A 15393-nucleotide genomic window follows, 5' to 3' on the forward strand; every position below is an offset into this window, starting at 1 on the left:
CAAAGAGATATGTGCACCCCTACATTTACAGCAGCGTTACTTACAGTTGCCATGGATTGTAGATGAATGGATAAAGAAGTGTGTTGTGTATGTATGCACACACACACACACACACATCTTTATCTGTATATGTAAATGTATGTGTGTGTGTGTGTGTGTGTGTGTGTGTGTGTGTGTGTGTATATATACACACAGATCTATACACACATATACACAGCACACTTCTTTATCCATGTGTGTCACACACACTCTGGAATATTATTCAGCCATAAAAAAGAATGAAACCTTGACATTTGCAACAACATGGCTAAAACTAGAACGTATAATGCTCAGTGAAATAAGTCAGATAAAGACAAATACCATATGGTCTTATTCACATGTGGAATTTAAGAAGCAAAACAAATGAGCAAAGGTAAAGAAAAAAAGATAAATCAAGAAATAGACTATTAACTCTAAAGAACAAACTTATGATTACCAGAGGGGAGGCGGATGAGGGGATGGGGGAAATAAGGGATGTGGATTAAAGAGTACACTTATCATGAGGAAAAAATGAAATGATTTAAAAAAAAAGATGCTGAAAAAATAAATAGGACAGGAAATAAACATTTTGACTATGAGAGTTGTTCCTTTTTAGAAATGTCGATGAGGGAAATGTGTATGTCAGAATTGAAGAAATTGAGCAGTTTAAATAAATTTTTGGTTAAATTAATTAGTTTAATCAGTTAAAAATAATTTTTTTTAGAACAGCTTGGAAACAAGTCTAAACAACTTAGAAGCAACTACAAGCATAAATGTGGAGATGAGAGCTAGAGAAACACCAGTTATATCTGAACAGTGTTGAACTGGATTCTGAAAATCTTTTCCTTGACCAAGTGATACTCTATATTATTTGTTTACTCTGTAACTCTTGGTAAAGTTTCCTGAAATGTTTACCTGTCTTTTGATATTATAACCAGCCTTCAGGGATACGACATAAGAATTGAGGTTTAATTTCAATATGAGTTGTCTAGGAATGGATGGAAGTTACCTCCTGCCCGATAATTGACCAAAGCTAAGTTTTAGTTTTAGGGTATACAAGCTACGACTACTTCATGTAGTCAGTGATGAGAGTTTTCAATGAAGATAGAGAAAAAAATTCACTGAGGGAAAAATCATAAGTGAAAGTATAGTTAGGTATTTTCTGATTTTTTTGGTGAGTACAAAAAAAAAAAAAAAACAGACAATATGTTGAAGTTTTATAGTAGTGTAAGATACATACTATTTAGAATTAAGGGAGCAATCTTGATCATTGTTCCCAAAACGAGAATTGCTCAAAAAACAAAAAGCAACTAGTCCTGCCCTTTAATAGGAAAATCGTGAGCCTAACTTCTCTAGAATCAAATACACACTCAACTTTATTATGTATTTTCATTGTATATTTTCTTTACCGACTATGAAATAACTTCCTGTGAGCATTTGTTGAAGGGTTGAAGGCAAGCCTGTAAATATAAGAGATACGAATTTAATTACTGTATCATTCAAGTTTTTTCCTTGTGATGGTAAAAGAGGAAAGAAACTTATGGGTATTAAATCAGCTATGACCATATAATTACCAAATATGAAATTTACACCCACCTTCTTCTTAAACTTAGCTGAGGAAATTGATCAAATTCCTTTCCAAGGTAATTATGGTAATAAAGATCCACGTGGGAAGTAAGCAGCCTAAAATAGAAATGTTAACAATTATAGAAACTTAAAAGTTGGTTTCACTTGGTATTAATGAAACAATTTCAAATTTGATTTTTTTGGTGTGTGATCATATATTTTAAAGTAGCCATTTCTGAGGGAATTAGTTTTATTGACAAATCATGTTTGTGAAGAAGAGGGATAAAACCTCGATTTGGACTTTGATGGGAAGTTTTCTGAATTTAAAACCTGAGTATTACTGTATGAAAAAATGTATACTAGATGCTTATTTGTATTTCTTTTAGTCTTTATTCTCAATAAGTAGTGTTCTCTTCATTTGGCTGATAAGCATACTGAGCCAAGAGATTGCCTACAGGGGTAAATGTTGCATGCACATCCATTAAGTGGAAAATTTAGGATTTTTTTTAACCTGTATATTTCTAAAGTTTTTTGAAGTTTATCTTAATTTAAACCCTGGGGAACTTCTGTACCTTAATCACTAGGTAAAAATGTTTGGAATTAAAACCGCTTTTCTGTGAATATCTGTTTGTAGATAGATTTCTTTCCCCAGATACTTAAGCCAGCTTTATTACTGTGGGGGAACTTGGAAGAAAGGTTGGGTGAACTTTAGTCTAAGTCATAATACCCAAATGTTTCATTATCTTAGGCAAGTCACTTAATATCTCTGAGGTCGTTTTCCTCAATGGTAAATAACTATCTCAAAAAGTTGTTTGGCAAGTACAATAAAGAAGACTGCCTTAAGGAAAGATAATGTAAACTGAATGGGGGAAATTGAGATATATTAACTCATTTACTATATATTAAAAAAAAAACCCACCCCATTTTTTTCTAAGGATCAGAGGACTTCTTACTCTTTCATAGGCTTTCATATTTTTACATTTCTAGGTACTGGACACAACAATATTGCCAGAATCTTTGATGCCCTGCATTTGAGAATGCTGTTTCTTCTTTATGTTTATCCTACATTCTTTCTCTTTTTCTAAAACATGTCCCCCAATTTTTTTTTCAATCATCTTTATAACTTTTTTCCTCTGTGTTCATAATTTAAATTTAGTGCACTCAAAGGATCCTCATACACAGTATCATGCAATTCTTCATGAATCTTAGGAGTTTTCTTCAGCTTTAACTGGTACAACTTTTTGGAGAAAGTATCCTGTTTATCAGAATTGAAAATATACATATTCTTTGAATCCAAAATCTAATTTCTGGGAGTTTATGTGACAAATAGAAATAGCAGTATACAAAGATATAATTTGCAAGTTAACAGTACTTAAAGATATATATAGATACTTATTTTTATAGCATTATTTATAGGAACAAAAAAAACGATCTTGCATGTGCATTAAAAGGAAAGGATGAATAAATTATGGCTATAGTGTGGAGTATTGGACACTTACTAAGTTAAGGTAACTCAACATGTTTTGATTGAAAAGGATGGCCATGATATGTTACATTTTTAAAAAGGAAATTACAGGGGCGCCTGGGTGGCTCAGTCAGTTAAGCATTAGACTTCAGCTTGGGTCATGATCTCATAGCTCGTGAGTGAGCCCCGCGTTGGGCTCTGTTCTGAAAGCTCAGAACCTGGAGCCTGCTTCACATTCTGTGTTTGTCTCTGTCTAGCCCCCACCCCCGACTCTTGGTCTGTCTCTGTCTCCTTCAAAAATAAATAAACATTAAAAAAAATTTTTTAAAGGAAATTACAGTATAATATGCATGTAATGAGTCAATTTTTATCTGTGTATTTAACCCATTCATATATGTACATTCATGTTTACCCATGTGAAAGAGAAAGCATGGAAAATACACATTGAACTGATAACAGGTTATTTTGAGAATTGCAGGAATTATTTGGAAGATATTTAAGGAAAAACTACATTTACTTTTTATTGTTGAATTTATACAAACATTAGGAGCCTTTAAAATGTAATAGTTGAGGTGCGCCTGGGTGGCTCAGTTGGTTAAGCGTCCGACTTCAGCTCAGGTCATGATCTTACAGTCCGTGAGTTCAAGCCCTGCGTCAGGCTATGTGCTGACAGCTCAGAGCCTGGAGCCTGCTTCAGATTCTGTGTCTCCCTCATTCTCTGCCCCTTCCCTGCTCATGCTCTCTCTCTCTGTCTCAAAAATAAATAAAAACATTAAAAAAAAATTTTTTTTAATGTAATAGTTGAGGGGTGCCTGGGTGACTCAGTAGGTTAAGCATCCGACTTTGGCTCAGGTCATGATCTCGCAGGTCTTGAGTTTGAGCCCTGTGTTGGGCTCTGGCCTGGAGCCTGCTTTGGATTGTGTGTCTCCCCCTCTCTCTGCCCCTTCCCCACTTGACTCTCTCTCTCTATCAAAAATAAATATTAAAATGTAATAGTTGAACTATAAAATAGATTAAAAAGTATATATACACATATGTGTATACCTAACACATACATATATGTACACATGCATGTATTACTCTTAATATTAAAAACTCGAAACATGGAAGTGGAACTTCAACAATCATTAACTCGTGCCATTGACCCCATGCTACTGTTAGTGGCATTAAGTTCTTTCACACTGTTGCGCAGCTATCACCAACGACTGTTGATCTCTAGAACTTTTTCATCAGCCCAAACTGAAACTCCACATGCATTAAATAATAACTCTCCATTCTTCCTAGTCCCCAATAACCACTATTCTACTTTCTGTCTCTTGAATTTGACTGTTCTAGGTACCTCATGTAAGTGGAGTCATAAAATAGTTATCCATTTGTGTCTCACCGATTTCTCTTACTATGATGTGTTCAATGTTTATCCGTGTTGTAGTATATATCAGAATTTCATTCCTTTTTAAGGGCAAATAATATTTCATTGTATACATATATATACTTTGTTTATCCACTTATCCATTGATGGACATTTGGGTTTCCACTTTTTGATTATTGTGAATAATTAACGGTGCACATTGGTGTACAAATGTTCAGTTCTCTGCTTTCAGTTATTCTGGATATATAATAGAAGTAGAATTGTTGGGTCATATGGTAATCATATGTTTAAATTTTTGATGGATTATCAAACCATCATGGATTATCATACCATTTCCACATTGGCTGTGCCATTTAGCATTCTCACCAGAATGCCTTAGGGGCTTCAATTTGTACATCCTCACTAATACTTTTTTTCTGTTTTTTGTGTTGTTTTCGTTTTTCTTTTGTTTTTTGTTAATAGCCATTGTAATGGACGTGAAATGATACTATTGTGGTTTTGATTTCCATTTCCCTGATGACTAGTAATGTTGAGCATCTCTTAATGTGTTTATTGGCCTTTAGTATATTGTCTTTGGAGAAATGTCTAGTCAAGACCTTTGCCCATTTTAAAATTGGATTTTTTTTTGTTTTTGAATTGTGGGAGTTTTATGTACTGGGAATATTAATCCCTTATCACACTTATGATATGCAAATATCTCCTATGGCTTATCTGATAGTTCCCTTTGATGCACAGAGGTTTAAATTTTGATGGTCAGTTTGTTTTTCTTTTGTTGCATGTCTTGATTCAAGGAAAGGTTCAAAAAATCATTGCCAAATCCAATGTCTTGTGTGTTTGTCCAGCTTTGGTATCAGGGTAATGCTGGCCAAATAGAATGAGTTTGTAAATGTTCTCTCTTCAGTTTTTTGGGAGAGTGTGAGGATGATTGGTGTTACTTCTGATATAAATGTGTTGTAGGGTTCACTAATGATGCCATTTGGTGTAAGGGCTTTTCTTTTTGAAGGAGGTTTTTGATTACTGATTCAGTTTACTGGTTATAGGTCTGTTCAGATTTTCTGTTTCTTTATGAGTTAGTCTTAGTTGTATATTTCTAATCTGTGTATTTCATCTAGGTTATCTAGTTTTTTGGCATACAGTTGTTCATAGTATTCTTTTTTTTTTTTAATTTTTTTAAATGTTTATTCATTTTTGTGAGAGAGAAAGAGCATGAGCAGAGGAGGGGCAGAGAGAGAGGGAGACACAGAATGCTAAGCAGACTCCAGGCTCTGAGCTGTCAGCACAGAGCCCAATGCGGGGCTCAAACCTATGAACCATGAGATCATGACCTGAGCTGAAATCGGACGCTCAACCGACTGAGCCACCCAGGCACCCCATAGTATTCTTATAATCCTTTTTATTTTGTAAACCACACTTCCTTTTCTGATTTTGGTAACTTGCGTTGTCTTTCATTTATTTTCAATCAGTCCAGCTAAAGCTTTGTTAATTTTGTTGATCTTTACCAAGAACCAACTTTTGGGTTTGTTGAGTTTTCTCTGTATTTCTATTATTTATTTGATTTGATTTATTTGACTGTTAATTTCAAATCTATTTTTGTGTGTTTACAGTTATAAATTCTCCTTAGCACTGATTTTTTCTGTATCTTAAGTTTTGGTATGTTGTTTTCATTTTCTTTTGTTTCATAGTATTTTCTAATTTCCCTTGTGATTTCTATTGTCCATTAGTTTGAGTGTTGTTTAATTTTCACCTATTTGTTAATTTTTCCATTTTCCTTCTGTTTTTGATTTCTAGTTTCATTCCATTGTGATGGGCAAAGATACTTTGTATGAGTGTAGTCTTTTTTAAATGTATTAAGACTTGTTTAGTTTTATGTTCAGTCTTGGAGCATGTTTCATGTGCACTTGAGGAAAATGTGTGTTCTGATGTTGGGTGTGATGTTTTGTCTATGTTTTTCAGGTCCGTTTGTTTTACAGCGTTGCTCAAATCCTCTGTTTATTTGTTTATCTTCTGTCTGGTCCTTTTTTTTTTTTTTTCCTTTATGTTTATTTTTGAGAGAGAGAGAACAGAGGAGGAGGAGGGGAAGGACAGAGAGAGGGAGACACAGAATCCAAAGCAGGTTCCAGGCTCCGAGCTGTCAGCACAGAGCCTGACATGGGGCTCGAACCCACGAACTGTGAGATCATAAGCTGAGCCAAAGTTGGACCCTTAACTGTCTGAGCCACCCAGGCACCCCTGTCTGGTCCTTCTATCCATTACTGAAAGTGAAGTATTGAAGTCTCCAATTAGTATTGTAAACTGTTTTCCCTTTCAATTTTGTCAGTGTTTGCTTCATATATTTTGGTGTTTGGTGTATATATGTTTATAATTCTAATGTTGACTTTGTGAGTTTACCTTTTTATCAATGTATAATATCCTTTCTTTTTGTAACATTTTTTGACTTAGGTCTGTTTTGTCTGATATGAGTATAGTCACCTCACTTTTTGGTTACTGCTTACACAGAATATATTTATTAAACTTTTACTTTCACCTGTGCATGTGTGTATCTTACAGGTAGCATATTGTTCAATCATGTTTTTTAAGCAATTTTGGCAGTATGCCTTTGGAGAGTTTAATCCACTTGTTAAGTAACTACTGATAATGAAGAACTGAACTTTTGTCATTTTATTGTTTTTTTTCTGTCTTACAGCTTTTGTATATTCATTTCCTCATTTACTACCTTCTTTTGTGTTCAGTGGATTTTTTTGTAGTGCCACATAAGTTCTTTCTCATTTCCTTTTTTTTTTTTTTTTGTATATTCTATAGATATTTCCCTTGTGGCTATAGAGATTATATATAGCATCCTGTTATAATAATTTAATTTGAATTTATACCAACTTAATTTTATTTGTATATTTAAACTACTCATAGATAGCCCTTCTCCCACTCTTTATTATTGATGTCACAAACTATGTCTTTAAACATTGTGTACTCATTACCATAGATTTACAATTATTTTTTATTCATTTGTCTCTTAAATGTTACATAAAATGAAATGGAATTACAAACCAAAATTATGATTAATACTGGTTTGTGTATTTGATCATGCATTTACCTTTACTGGAGATTTTTATATCTTCATTTGGCTCTGAGTTACTGTCTAGGGTCCTTTCCTTTTTACCTGAAGGACTCCCTTCTGCATTTCTTATAGAGTGTGAAATTAATGAATTTCCTTAGTTTTTGTTTATCTGGGAATATTTTAATTTCTACTTCAATTTCTTTCTTTTTTTTTTTAATTTTTTTTAACCTTTATTATTGAGAGACAGAGAGACACAGAGCATGAGCAGGGGAGGGGTAGAGAGAGGGGGAGACATAGAATCCGAAGCAGGCTCCAGGCTCTGAGCTGTCAGCACAGAGCCTGACGCGGGGCTTGAACTCACAAACTGAGGGAGGGATCATGACCTATGCTGAAGTTGGTTGCTCAACCAACTGACCCACCCAGGTGTGCCCCTCTTCAGTTTCTAAGCACAGTTTTGCCAGATACAGAATTCTCAATTGACAGTTGTATTATCACACTGCCATCAGGCCTTCAAGTTTTCTACTAAGAAATTGGCTAAAATCTTACTGGGGATTCCTTCTATGTGTTATGTTGCTTCTCTCTTGCTGTTTTTAGGATTCTCTGCCTTTGGCTTTCATCAATTTGTCTCAGCGTTGGTCATCATGTGCTTATCCTGCTATGAGTTTGTTGAGATTCTTGGATTTGTAGTTTTATGCCTTTCATCAAATTTGGAAAAATTTTTGGTTTTTTTTCCCCCTCCATTATCTCTGATCTTTTCTCATTCTTTCTTTTTTTAATGTTTATTTTTGAGAGAAAGAGAGAGCATAAGCAGGGGAGGGTCAGAGAGAGAGGTGGGGGAGAGAGGATCCGAAGCATGCTCTGCACTGACAGATCCTGATGCAGGGTTCAAACTCAAGAACTGTGAGATCATGACCTCAGCTGAAGTCGGATGCTTAACCAAGAGAGCCACCCTGGCACCCCTCATTCTTTTTCCTGAAACTCCCATGACTGGTCCATAGATCGTGTCCCATGAATCCTTTAAGCTGTGTTTATTTCTTTTTTCTTTCTTTTCCTTAGACTCAGTCATTTTATTTGTCCTGTCTTCAAGTTTTCAGATTCTTTCTTCAGCCTGCTTAATTCTGCTATGGAACCTCATTAGTGAATTTCTCAATTCAATTATTGTATTTTTCAGCTCCAGAATTTTTGTTCGGTTCCTTTTTACAATTTCTTGATTTTTAAAGTCCTCATCTAAGTAAAGCCAATATTTGTGCTGCTTCGGGCATGGTTCCTGGGAATTTGTTTTGTTCCTTTCTCTGGGCTTTGTTTTTTCTTCTTCTTTGCATGCCTTGTGATTTTTGTTGTTGAAAATGTGCATTTGGAGAAACAGTCACCTTCCCAGTCTTTGCAGACTGGCTATATGTCAGGGCATTCATCTGATGATTAGCTGGGCATGTTCTGAGCCTAGAGATCATCTTTCACTTTAAGTTTGGCCTGGACCTATTTGTGGTTTCTCAATTCCCTCTGTGTACATGGCTGCTTTTAACTTCTTAATTGTCCAAAGTGTCTCACTCTAGCAGATCCTCAGGGCCTTAAGTAGTCTATCTGTACACCCATAATTTTCTGCTCTAGCTATCCATGGGTTTGTAGTCCCCTTTCAACTTTCAGCATTGGAGTCCAGTGCTTCTTCCACCTAAAATTGCAATTAGATAAGACAGGGACCAGACCCTCTGGCAGACCCTAGAGAGGTTAGAATGTTTTAAGTAAAGTTGGTTCTATGCCTTCTGGTTTGAGGGAAGGATGTCGAACTGTGCTGCTATCTCCTTGAGACCCAGACGTACCATATAGATAAAAAAGCAATAACAAATGAAAATGACATGAACTTTACTATTCATGGCATTGTATCGACTGGGCATTTATTTGCTTGGTTGCCATAAATCTTTGACTTTTTCCAGAGCTCCTGTAGGATTAATTAATCCAGTTTCTGTGAGGGTTTGGAACTTCTTAGTCGTTTTGCTGATGCCAGTCAAGAATGCTTTTTAAATTATAAAAGTAAAATAAAGTTAGTGAAGGAAATTTAAAGCACAGAGAAATATAGAAAGCTAAGAAAAAAATCTTAACTGCAACCACTATTAACATTTTGATGTGTTGCCTTTCAGGCTTTTTTCCCCCTTCATCTTTACTTTCATTTTGTCCTACTTCCTCTTGTTCCTCTACCCCTTACCACCAAACTAACTAACTAACTAACTAACTAACTAAATAAATAAATAAATAAATAAAGTCTAAACATAGTTTTAGTACAGTGTTAATTTTTTAATATAGTGTACTTTTACATTTAACATCCCAAAATATTTATACAAGTACTCATTTCTCATTTATGCTTCTAAATAAGAAAAGTGTTTAATATATATATATATATATATATTCTTAATAAAACATAAGTTTTAATATATATATATATATTCTTAATAAAACATAAGTTTATTAGATTTGTCCATAGTCAGCAGTGGTGATCTTGCTGGTCTTGTCATTCGTGGACCCAAAGGGTTTCATGGCTTCCACTACATTCATATCCTCTTTCACCTTGCCAAAGGCTTGCCATCCAACCACTTGCCATCCAACATGCTTGCCATCCACCACTCAGTATTGGCAGTGCAGATGAAAAACTGGGAAGCGTTTGCATTGGGTCTAGCACTTGCCATGGATAAGATGCCAGGACCCATGTGCTTCAAGGTGAAATCTTCATCATCAAATTTCTCCCCCTAGATGGACTTGCCACCAGTGCCAGTATGGCATAGAAAGTCACCATCCTGGCACATACATCCTAGAATAATCCTGTGAAAGCAGGGACCTTTATAACCAAATCCTTTCTCTCCAGTGCTCAGAGCATGTAAGTTCTCTGCTGTCTTTGTACTTTATCTGCAAGCAGCTCGAAAGAGATGGCAGCCCAAGGGTTCACTGTCCATCGCAATGTCAGAGAACACAGTGGAGTTGACCATCGCTGGGCAATTCAGGTAGCTCTAGGGCAGCAGTGTCTACAAGGCCTAGATATTTCCAATTTTCCTCATGTGCTTGGGTTTTATTCGAGTCTTTACTCCTTTATTCAGTATATGAGTTAAGAAAGAAGCGGTTATGAAGAACCTACAATTTTTTTTCCTTCGTCTTAGAAATTTCTGTAATTTTTACATCTAGAAAAAAATGACATCCCTTCATTCATATGACATCCCCTCATTGTTGTAAGCCCCAACAACCAGAATGAATCTTACCTTTCTTGAGAGTCATTATAAAACTATCAACCTAGACAGAAATAGTAAGGTTAATATTTTGACATCAGTTATTTAGGCTAAAGGTGCCTATTAAGCTAACTGCTAGATTCTTTAACTTGTGCTGTATTCATGGATAATTATAGTATTATTTTTAATTTATTTAACCTTGTATTATGTATATCTTGAAGTTATTTATATTTTCGTAAAAATTAACTATATATTTGGTGTGTTATACCAAACTTGACATGGACAGTCAAAGGAGCATATGTCAATCTTAGTGGAAGTTGTGTCCTACCTTCCTCCATTCCTGCCTCCTACCTCAATCAGAAGTACTATAAAAAAGTCATTACCTAGGATGTTTTTGGAATATGGTTTACGGAAAGGTACCCCTTACACTTAGGCTGATTGATATATGAGTGAATAAGTTGGAAATACTTTTTGTGGGTCCCTTTTATGTTAAGATACATTGTGATTAAGTTTTCTTTTCATTAACAGATTTCTACTTTTTATAGGTGTATGATTTATTTTTGGGTCATTAATTAATTATTGACTTAATAAATGTTTACACCTAACTTCTTTTATGGTTTATTGTACTGAAACAGCAATATATAATCCAACTTGAATGTTTCTTTCATGACTAGCTTTTGGTGTCTAGGAATATGTTACTGTTAAAAGTGGAGAATATTGTATTAGATAAATTACTTTTAAAGAACACAGATTGTAGAATTACAGATCTAAAAAGAATTGTTGGAAACCTTAGTCTACTTTGATAGAGAACAAAATGAAGACAAAGAACTTATTCTAATTGGGAGTCTTTATAGTATGTTTTCTAACGTTACTTCTTCCACCAAGAACTGCTTGCTTAAAGCAAGTTTGATTATAGTATTGGTTGAATATTTAAGGTTGATAAAGTGACTGAATTTAACACATTTCCTCCCCACCATTTCTTTTAGGTGAATCTGGACTGGGGAAGTCAACATTAATCAACTCATTATTCCTCACAGATTTATATTCTCCAGAGTATCCAGGTCCATCTCATAGAATAAAAAAGACTGTACAGGTATGTATGCTATAATTGATGATAAGCTGGAGTAATAGTAACACACTCAAAACACATGCTATAACTTTTATTATGCTTCCCTAGAGATAGGTTTTATATTTGGTTTCAGCTGATATAAAGTGGTAAATGTGATGGTTGGTTAAAAGGAGAGAGAGCAAGCACAGGTAATTAGAGAAATTGTCTTGATTAGACCTTCTAAATTTGTCCCTAGGAGTCTCCTAGAGATTATACTGGGATGTAGTAAATAACACCCTAGAGTTATGCTGTCCAACATGGTAGCTACTTGCCATATTTAGCTATTTTGAGTTTGAATAAAATTAATTAAAATTTAAAATTCAGTTTCTTAGTTACACCAGCCACATTTCAAGTACTCAATAGACATATGTGGCAGGTGGTTACCATTTTGGGAAATATAGGTGTATTTCCACTATTGCATAATGTTCTGTTGGACAGTGTAGAGAAAACATGATTTGTGGAGAAGCCATTATTATTTAATATTGTGTTCTGTATTAGTGGCGTAGTACCACATGATAGATGAATGGCAGTAGCAATTTGTTATGTCGTACTTCACAGTCTTGAATGTGCATTCAGGTCACCTTGGGGAGCTTGTTAAATTTAGTCCCTGTGTTAGTAGGTTTGAGGTGGACTGAGATTTTTCATTTCTGACAAAATCTTAGGTGATGCTGATACTGCTGACCCATAGACCACACTTCATATGATAGAATAATCTAGGCTCCAGATCTGTACTGTTCAGTACAGTAGCCAGTAGCCACATGTGCTTGTTGAACTCTTAAAATGTAGATAGTCCAAATGGAGATGTTATGCAATATAAAATACATCCCAGGTTTTGACAGTTTAGTATGTAAAAAAGAATATAAAGGATCCCATTAATAATTGTTTACATTTTGCAATGATAATATTTTGGTTATATTAAAGTACATTAACTTCACTTGTTATTTTTAAAATGGCTCCTGAAAGTTTTAAGTTACTTACACGGCTCACATTACATTTTTGTTGGACAGCACTCCTCTAAACTATTGAGTGAAGAAATTGTTGGTGGATTGATGGCAGTAGTAATACATAACACATAAGCAAAGAGGAAAGGAGTGAACAATTCTGGCTGGGGCAGGCTTTATTAAGGCTGGGGCTGGATTTGAAGGATTGGTAGTGATTAGCCTAATGCATAAGGTGGAAGGACAGCCTAGAATTTCTGGATAGAAGCTTATGTACATCATACTATAAGATGCAGTTTAGTAATTAGATCCCCAAGAAGTAATTCTGTGAAGTGAATCTTCTGTTTCTTTTTTTTTTTTTTTTTTTACAGTTTTTCTCTGTTTCAAGATTTTTTTCTGTATCCTTCCTAGAGCTTGAAATTTCACATTACTTACAAAAATGTGTTCTGAAAACTTGACACTAAATTGTTTATTTATTTGATGATCAGTGTTGGCCATTTCAATCCTAAGCAAAAAGAGAAACTTTTAATTTAGGTGTTTAAACTCGAGATAAAGAAACTGTGTATGTAGAAATGTTAAAGGAGCCCCTCAGTGTAGATTCCTAAGTTCAAGAATATTTAGTCTAAAATATGTTGGATCTTAATGCTCATGTACCTGCCAGTAGTGTTTTTGGTAATTCCTGCTGGTGAGGAAATTTTCTGAATCCTCTTTGTAGTTCTGGCGTGTTGTGTAATGCCAGGTTCACATTAGTAAGTCATTAACGTCTTCCAGGTACTATTCCAGGCAATTTAGGTGCATTAACTTATTTAATTCTTACAATGACTTTAAGAGGTAAGTAGTAGTATTACCCCCATTATATAAATGTGGAAATTTAGCTATGGATATGGCCATACCCCGAGATCACGTAGTTAGAGTGACAGAACTAGGGTACAAATCTAAACAGTCTGGTTTAGTATGTATCCTATCAAGCTATGCTGTCCCTATACTACTGATACTTAGTACATGCTGGTTTCATAGGTTAACCAGTTCTTAACAGGTCAGTTAGCTTTCCTTTACTGCATCTCCCTTTTTAATAACGTTTCATCCAGCAAATTGTCAGGTGGTTTTTTGTTTGTTTTTTATTTTTTCACCTTTTTCTCTAAAAATCTTACATAAGGAAATAGCTTTCCCAATTAGGCAATTTAGACAAAATTATTTGGTCAGAGGGGCACCTGGGTGGCTCAGTCGGTTGAGCATCCAACTCGTGATTTCGGCTCAGGTCATGGTCCCAGGATTGTGGGATCGAGCCCCGCATTAGACCCTGTGCTGAGACTGGAGCTTGCTTTAGATTATCTCTGTTCCTCTCTCTCTGCCCTTCCCCTGCTCACGTGTGTGTTCTGTCTCTCAAAAAAATGATTTGATCAGTGAAGTCCTCTCTTCATCATAATTATTAATATATGAAAGTAGTTAAAATAACATAGAAAATGCCTCTATAAGCTATAAGGCTGATTGATCTGATGCTAACTGGTAAGGGATACTTAAGAGAAGGGATTTTTTGTTTTTTACGTTTTAAATCTCAAATGGTACACCATAATGTTTGCTGTTACTTGTAAGGTTTGAATTTGCAGTCTGGACGCTGGAGGGTATTGACTTCCCTTTAAATTTTAGGCTTGAAATTTCAATAAACTACTGGTGGGTGGTTGATCGAAGCCAATCAACTCATGAAAATTTTGTGCCTTACCATGTTTTATTTTATTTTGTTTAATAAAGAGAGAAGAACAATATTTTAGCTTGCTTGATTCATACAATGCAGTGATTTTTGCCAGTGTCTGAACAGATGAAAGTATCAGCATTTGCAATCTCAGAAATTCAACACATAGAAAGAAATCTAGCTTGTCATACTCTGTAGTGAAGTATTTGCTCAAATAGTGAGAAATTGCTTGTGATGTAGTTATGACTGTGCTTATTCTGTAATGGTCCACATATTGCAAAATGGATATTAAATAGGATCCATTGTCAAACTGTCATCAGTGATTCTCCTTATTGTAAGACTGAATATTTTTTCTTTTTCCTTTTTATTATATCTTCTCAGTTTTATGCAGTGAGCATGCTTTTATAATTTTTTCTAAAAAATGCCTTTCAGAAAAGAATATAATACCAAAAGATAAAAAGTAGCTCTGGGGAATAAGATTCATATTAAGAATTGGTTCTCAGTCAGTTCAGCAAAATCTCTCCCCTAAAAGTTCTTATGCCAAAAATAAATTTGCCAAACAAATCAGCAAGTTTATCAAAAATACTGACAGACTATGTGGTATTGTCTACCCTAAACCAGTTGCTTAGACCAAAAAACTTGGAGCCATCCTTAACTCCTTTTTACTCTCTACTTCGGCATGCAGTCCATCAATAAATCCTGTTACTTCTGCTTTCACAATATATCCACAATCCTACCACTTTCCTAGTACCACTCCTATCCAGGCTCCATCATTTCTCTTCCTAGATGTCACAACCTAATTCACTTCTCTGACTGTGATCGTCGGCCACTGCCCCAATCTTTTTAACAAAACAGTAAGAATCTTCTCTTACAATGTAAATCAGATCCTTTTGAACCTCTGTTCAAAACTCTTCAGTGGCTTTCCATCTCAGAGCAAGGCTGGAGTCCTTACAGTATCTAGAGGACCTTGTAAGATTT

General features: G+C 35.0%; 1 protein-coding gene and 1 pseudogene across 6 annotated transcripts in view; one reads left to right on the forward strand and one right to left on the reverse strand.

The window, feature by feature from the left end:
* SEPTIN7 (septin 7) overlaps nt 1–15393 on the forward strand; it is a 119431-nt gene that overhangs the window by 56456 nt on the left and 47582 nt on the right. For all 6 annotated transcript variants that reach the window (XM_047839463.1, XM_047839455.1, XM_047839472.1 and 3 more), the window contains one exon: nt 11666–11772. In XM_047839463.1, coding sequence (XP_047695419.1) covers nt 11666–11772 — 107 coding nt within the window. The remainder of the gene's footprint in view (nt 1–11665; nt 11773–15393) is intronic.
* On the reverse strand, nt 9931–10448 carry LOC125154819 (peptidyl-prolyl cis-trans isomerase A-like; annotated as a pseudogene).

The sequence above is a fragment of the Prionailurus viverrinus genome, chromosome A2 (genome assembly GCF_022837055.1).
Source record: "Prionailurus viverrinus isolate Anna chromosome A2, UM_Priviv_1.0, whole genome shotgun sequence".
In the NCBI taxonomy this organism is placed as follows: Eukaryota; Metazoa; Chordata; class Mammalia; order Carnivora; family Felidae; genus Prionailurus; species Prionailurus viverrinus.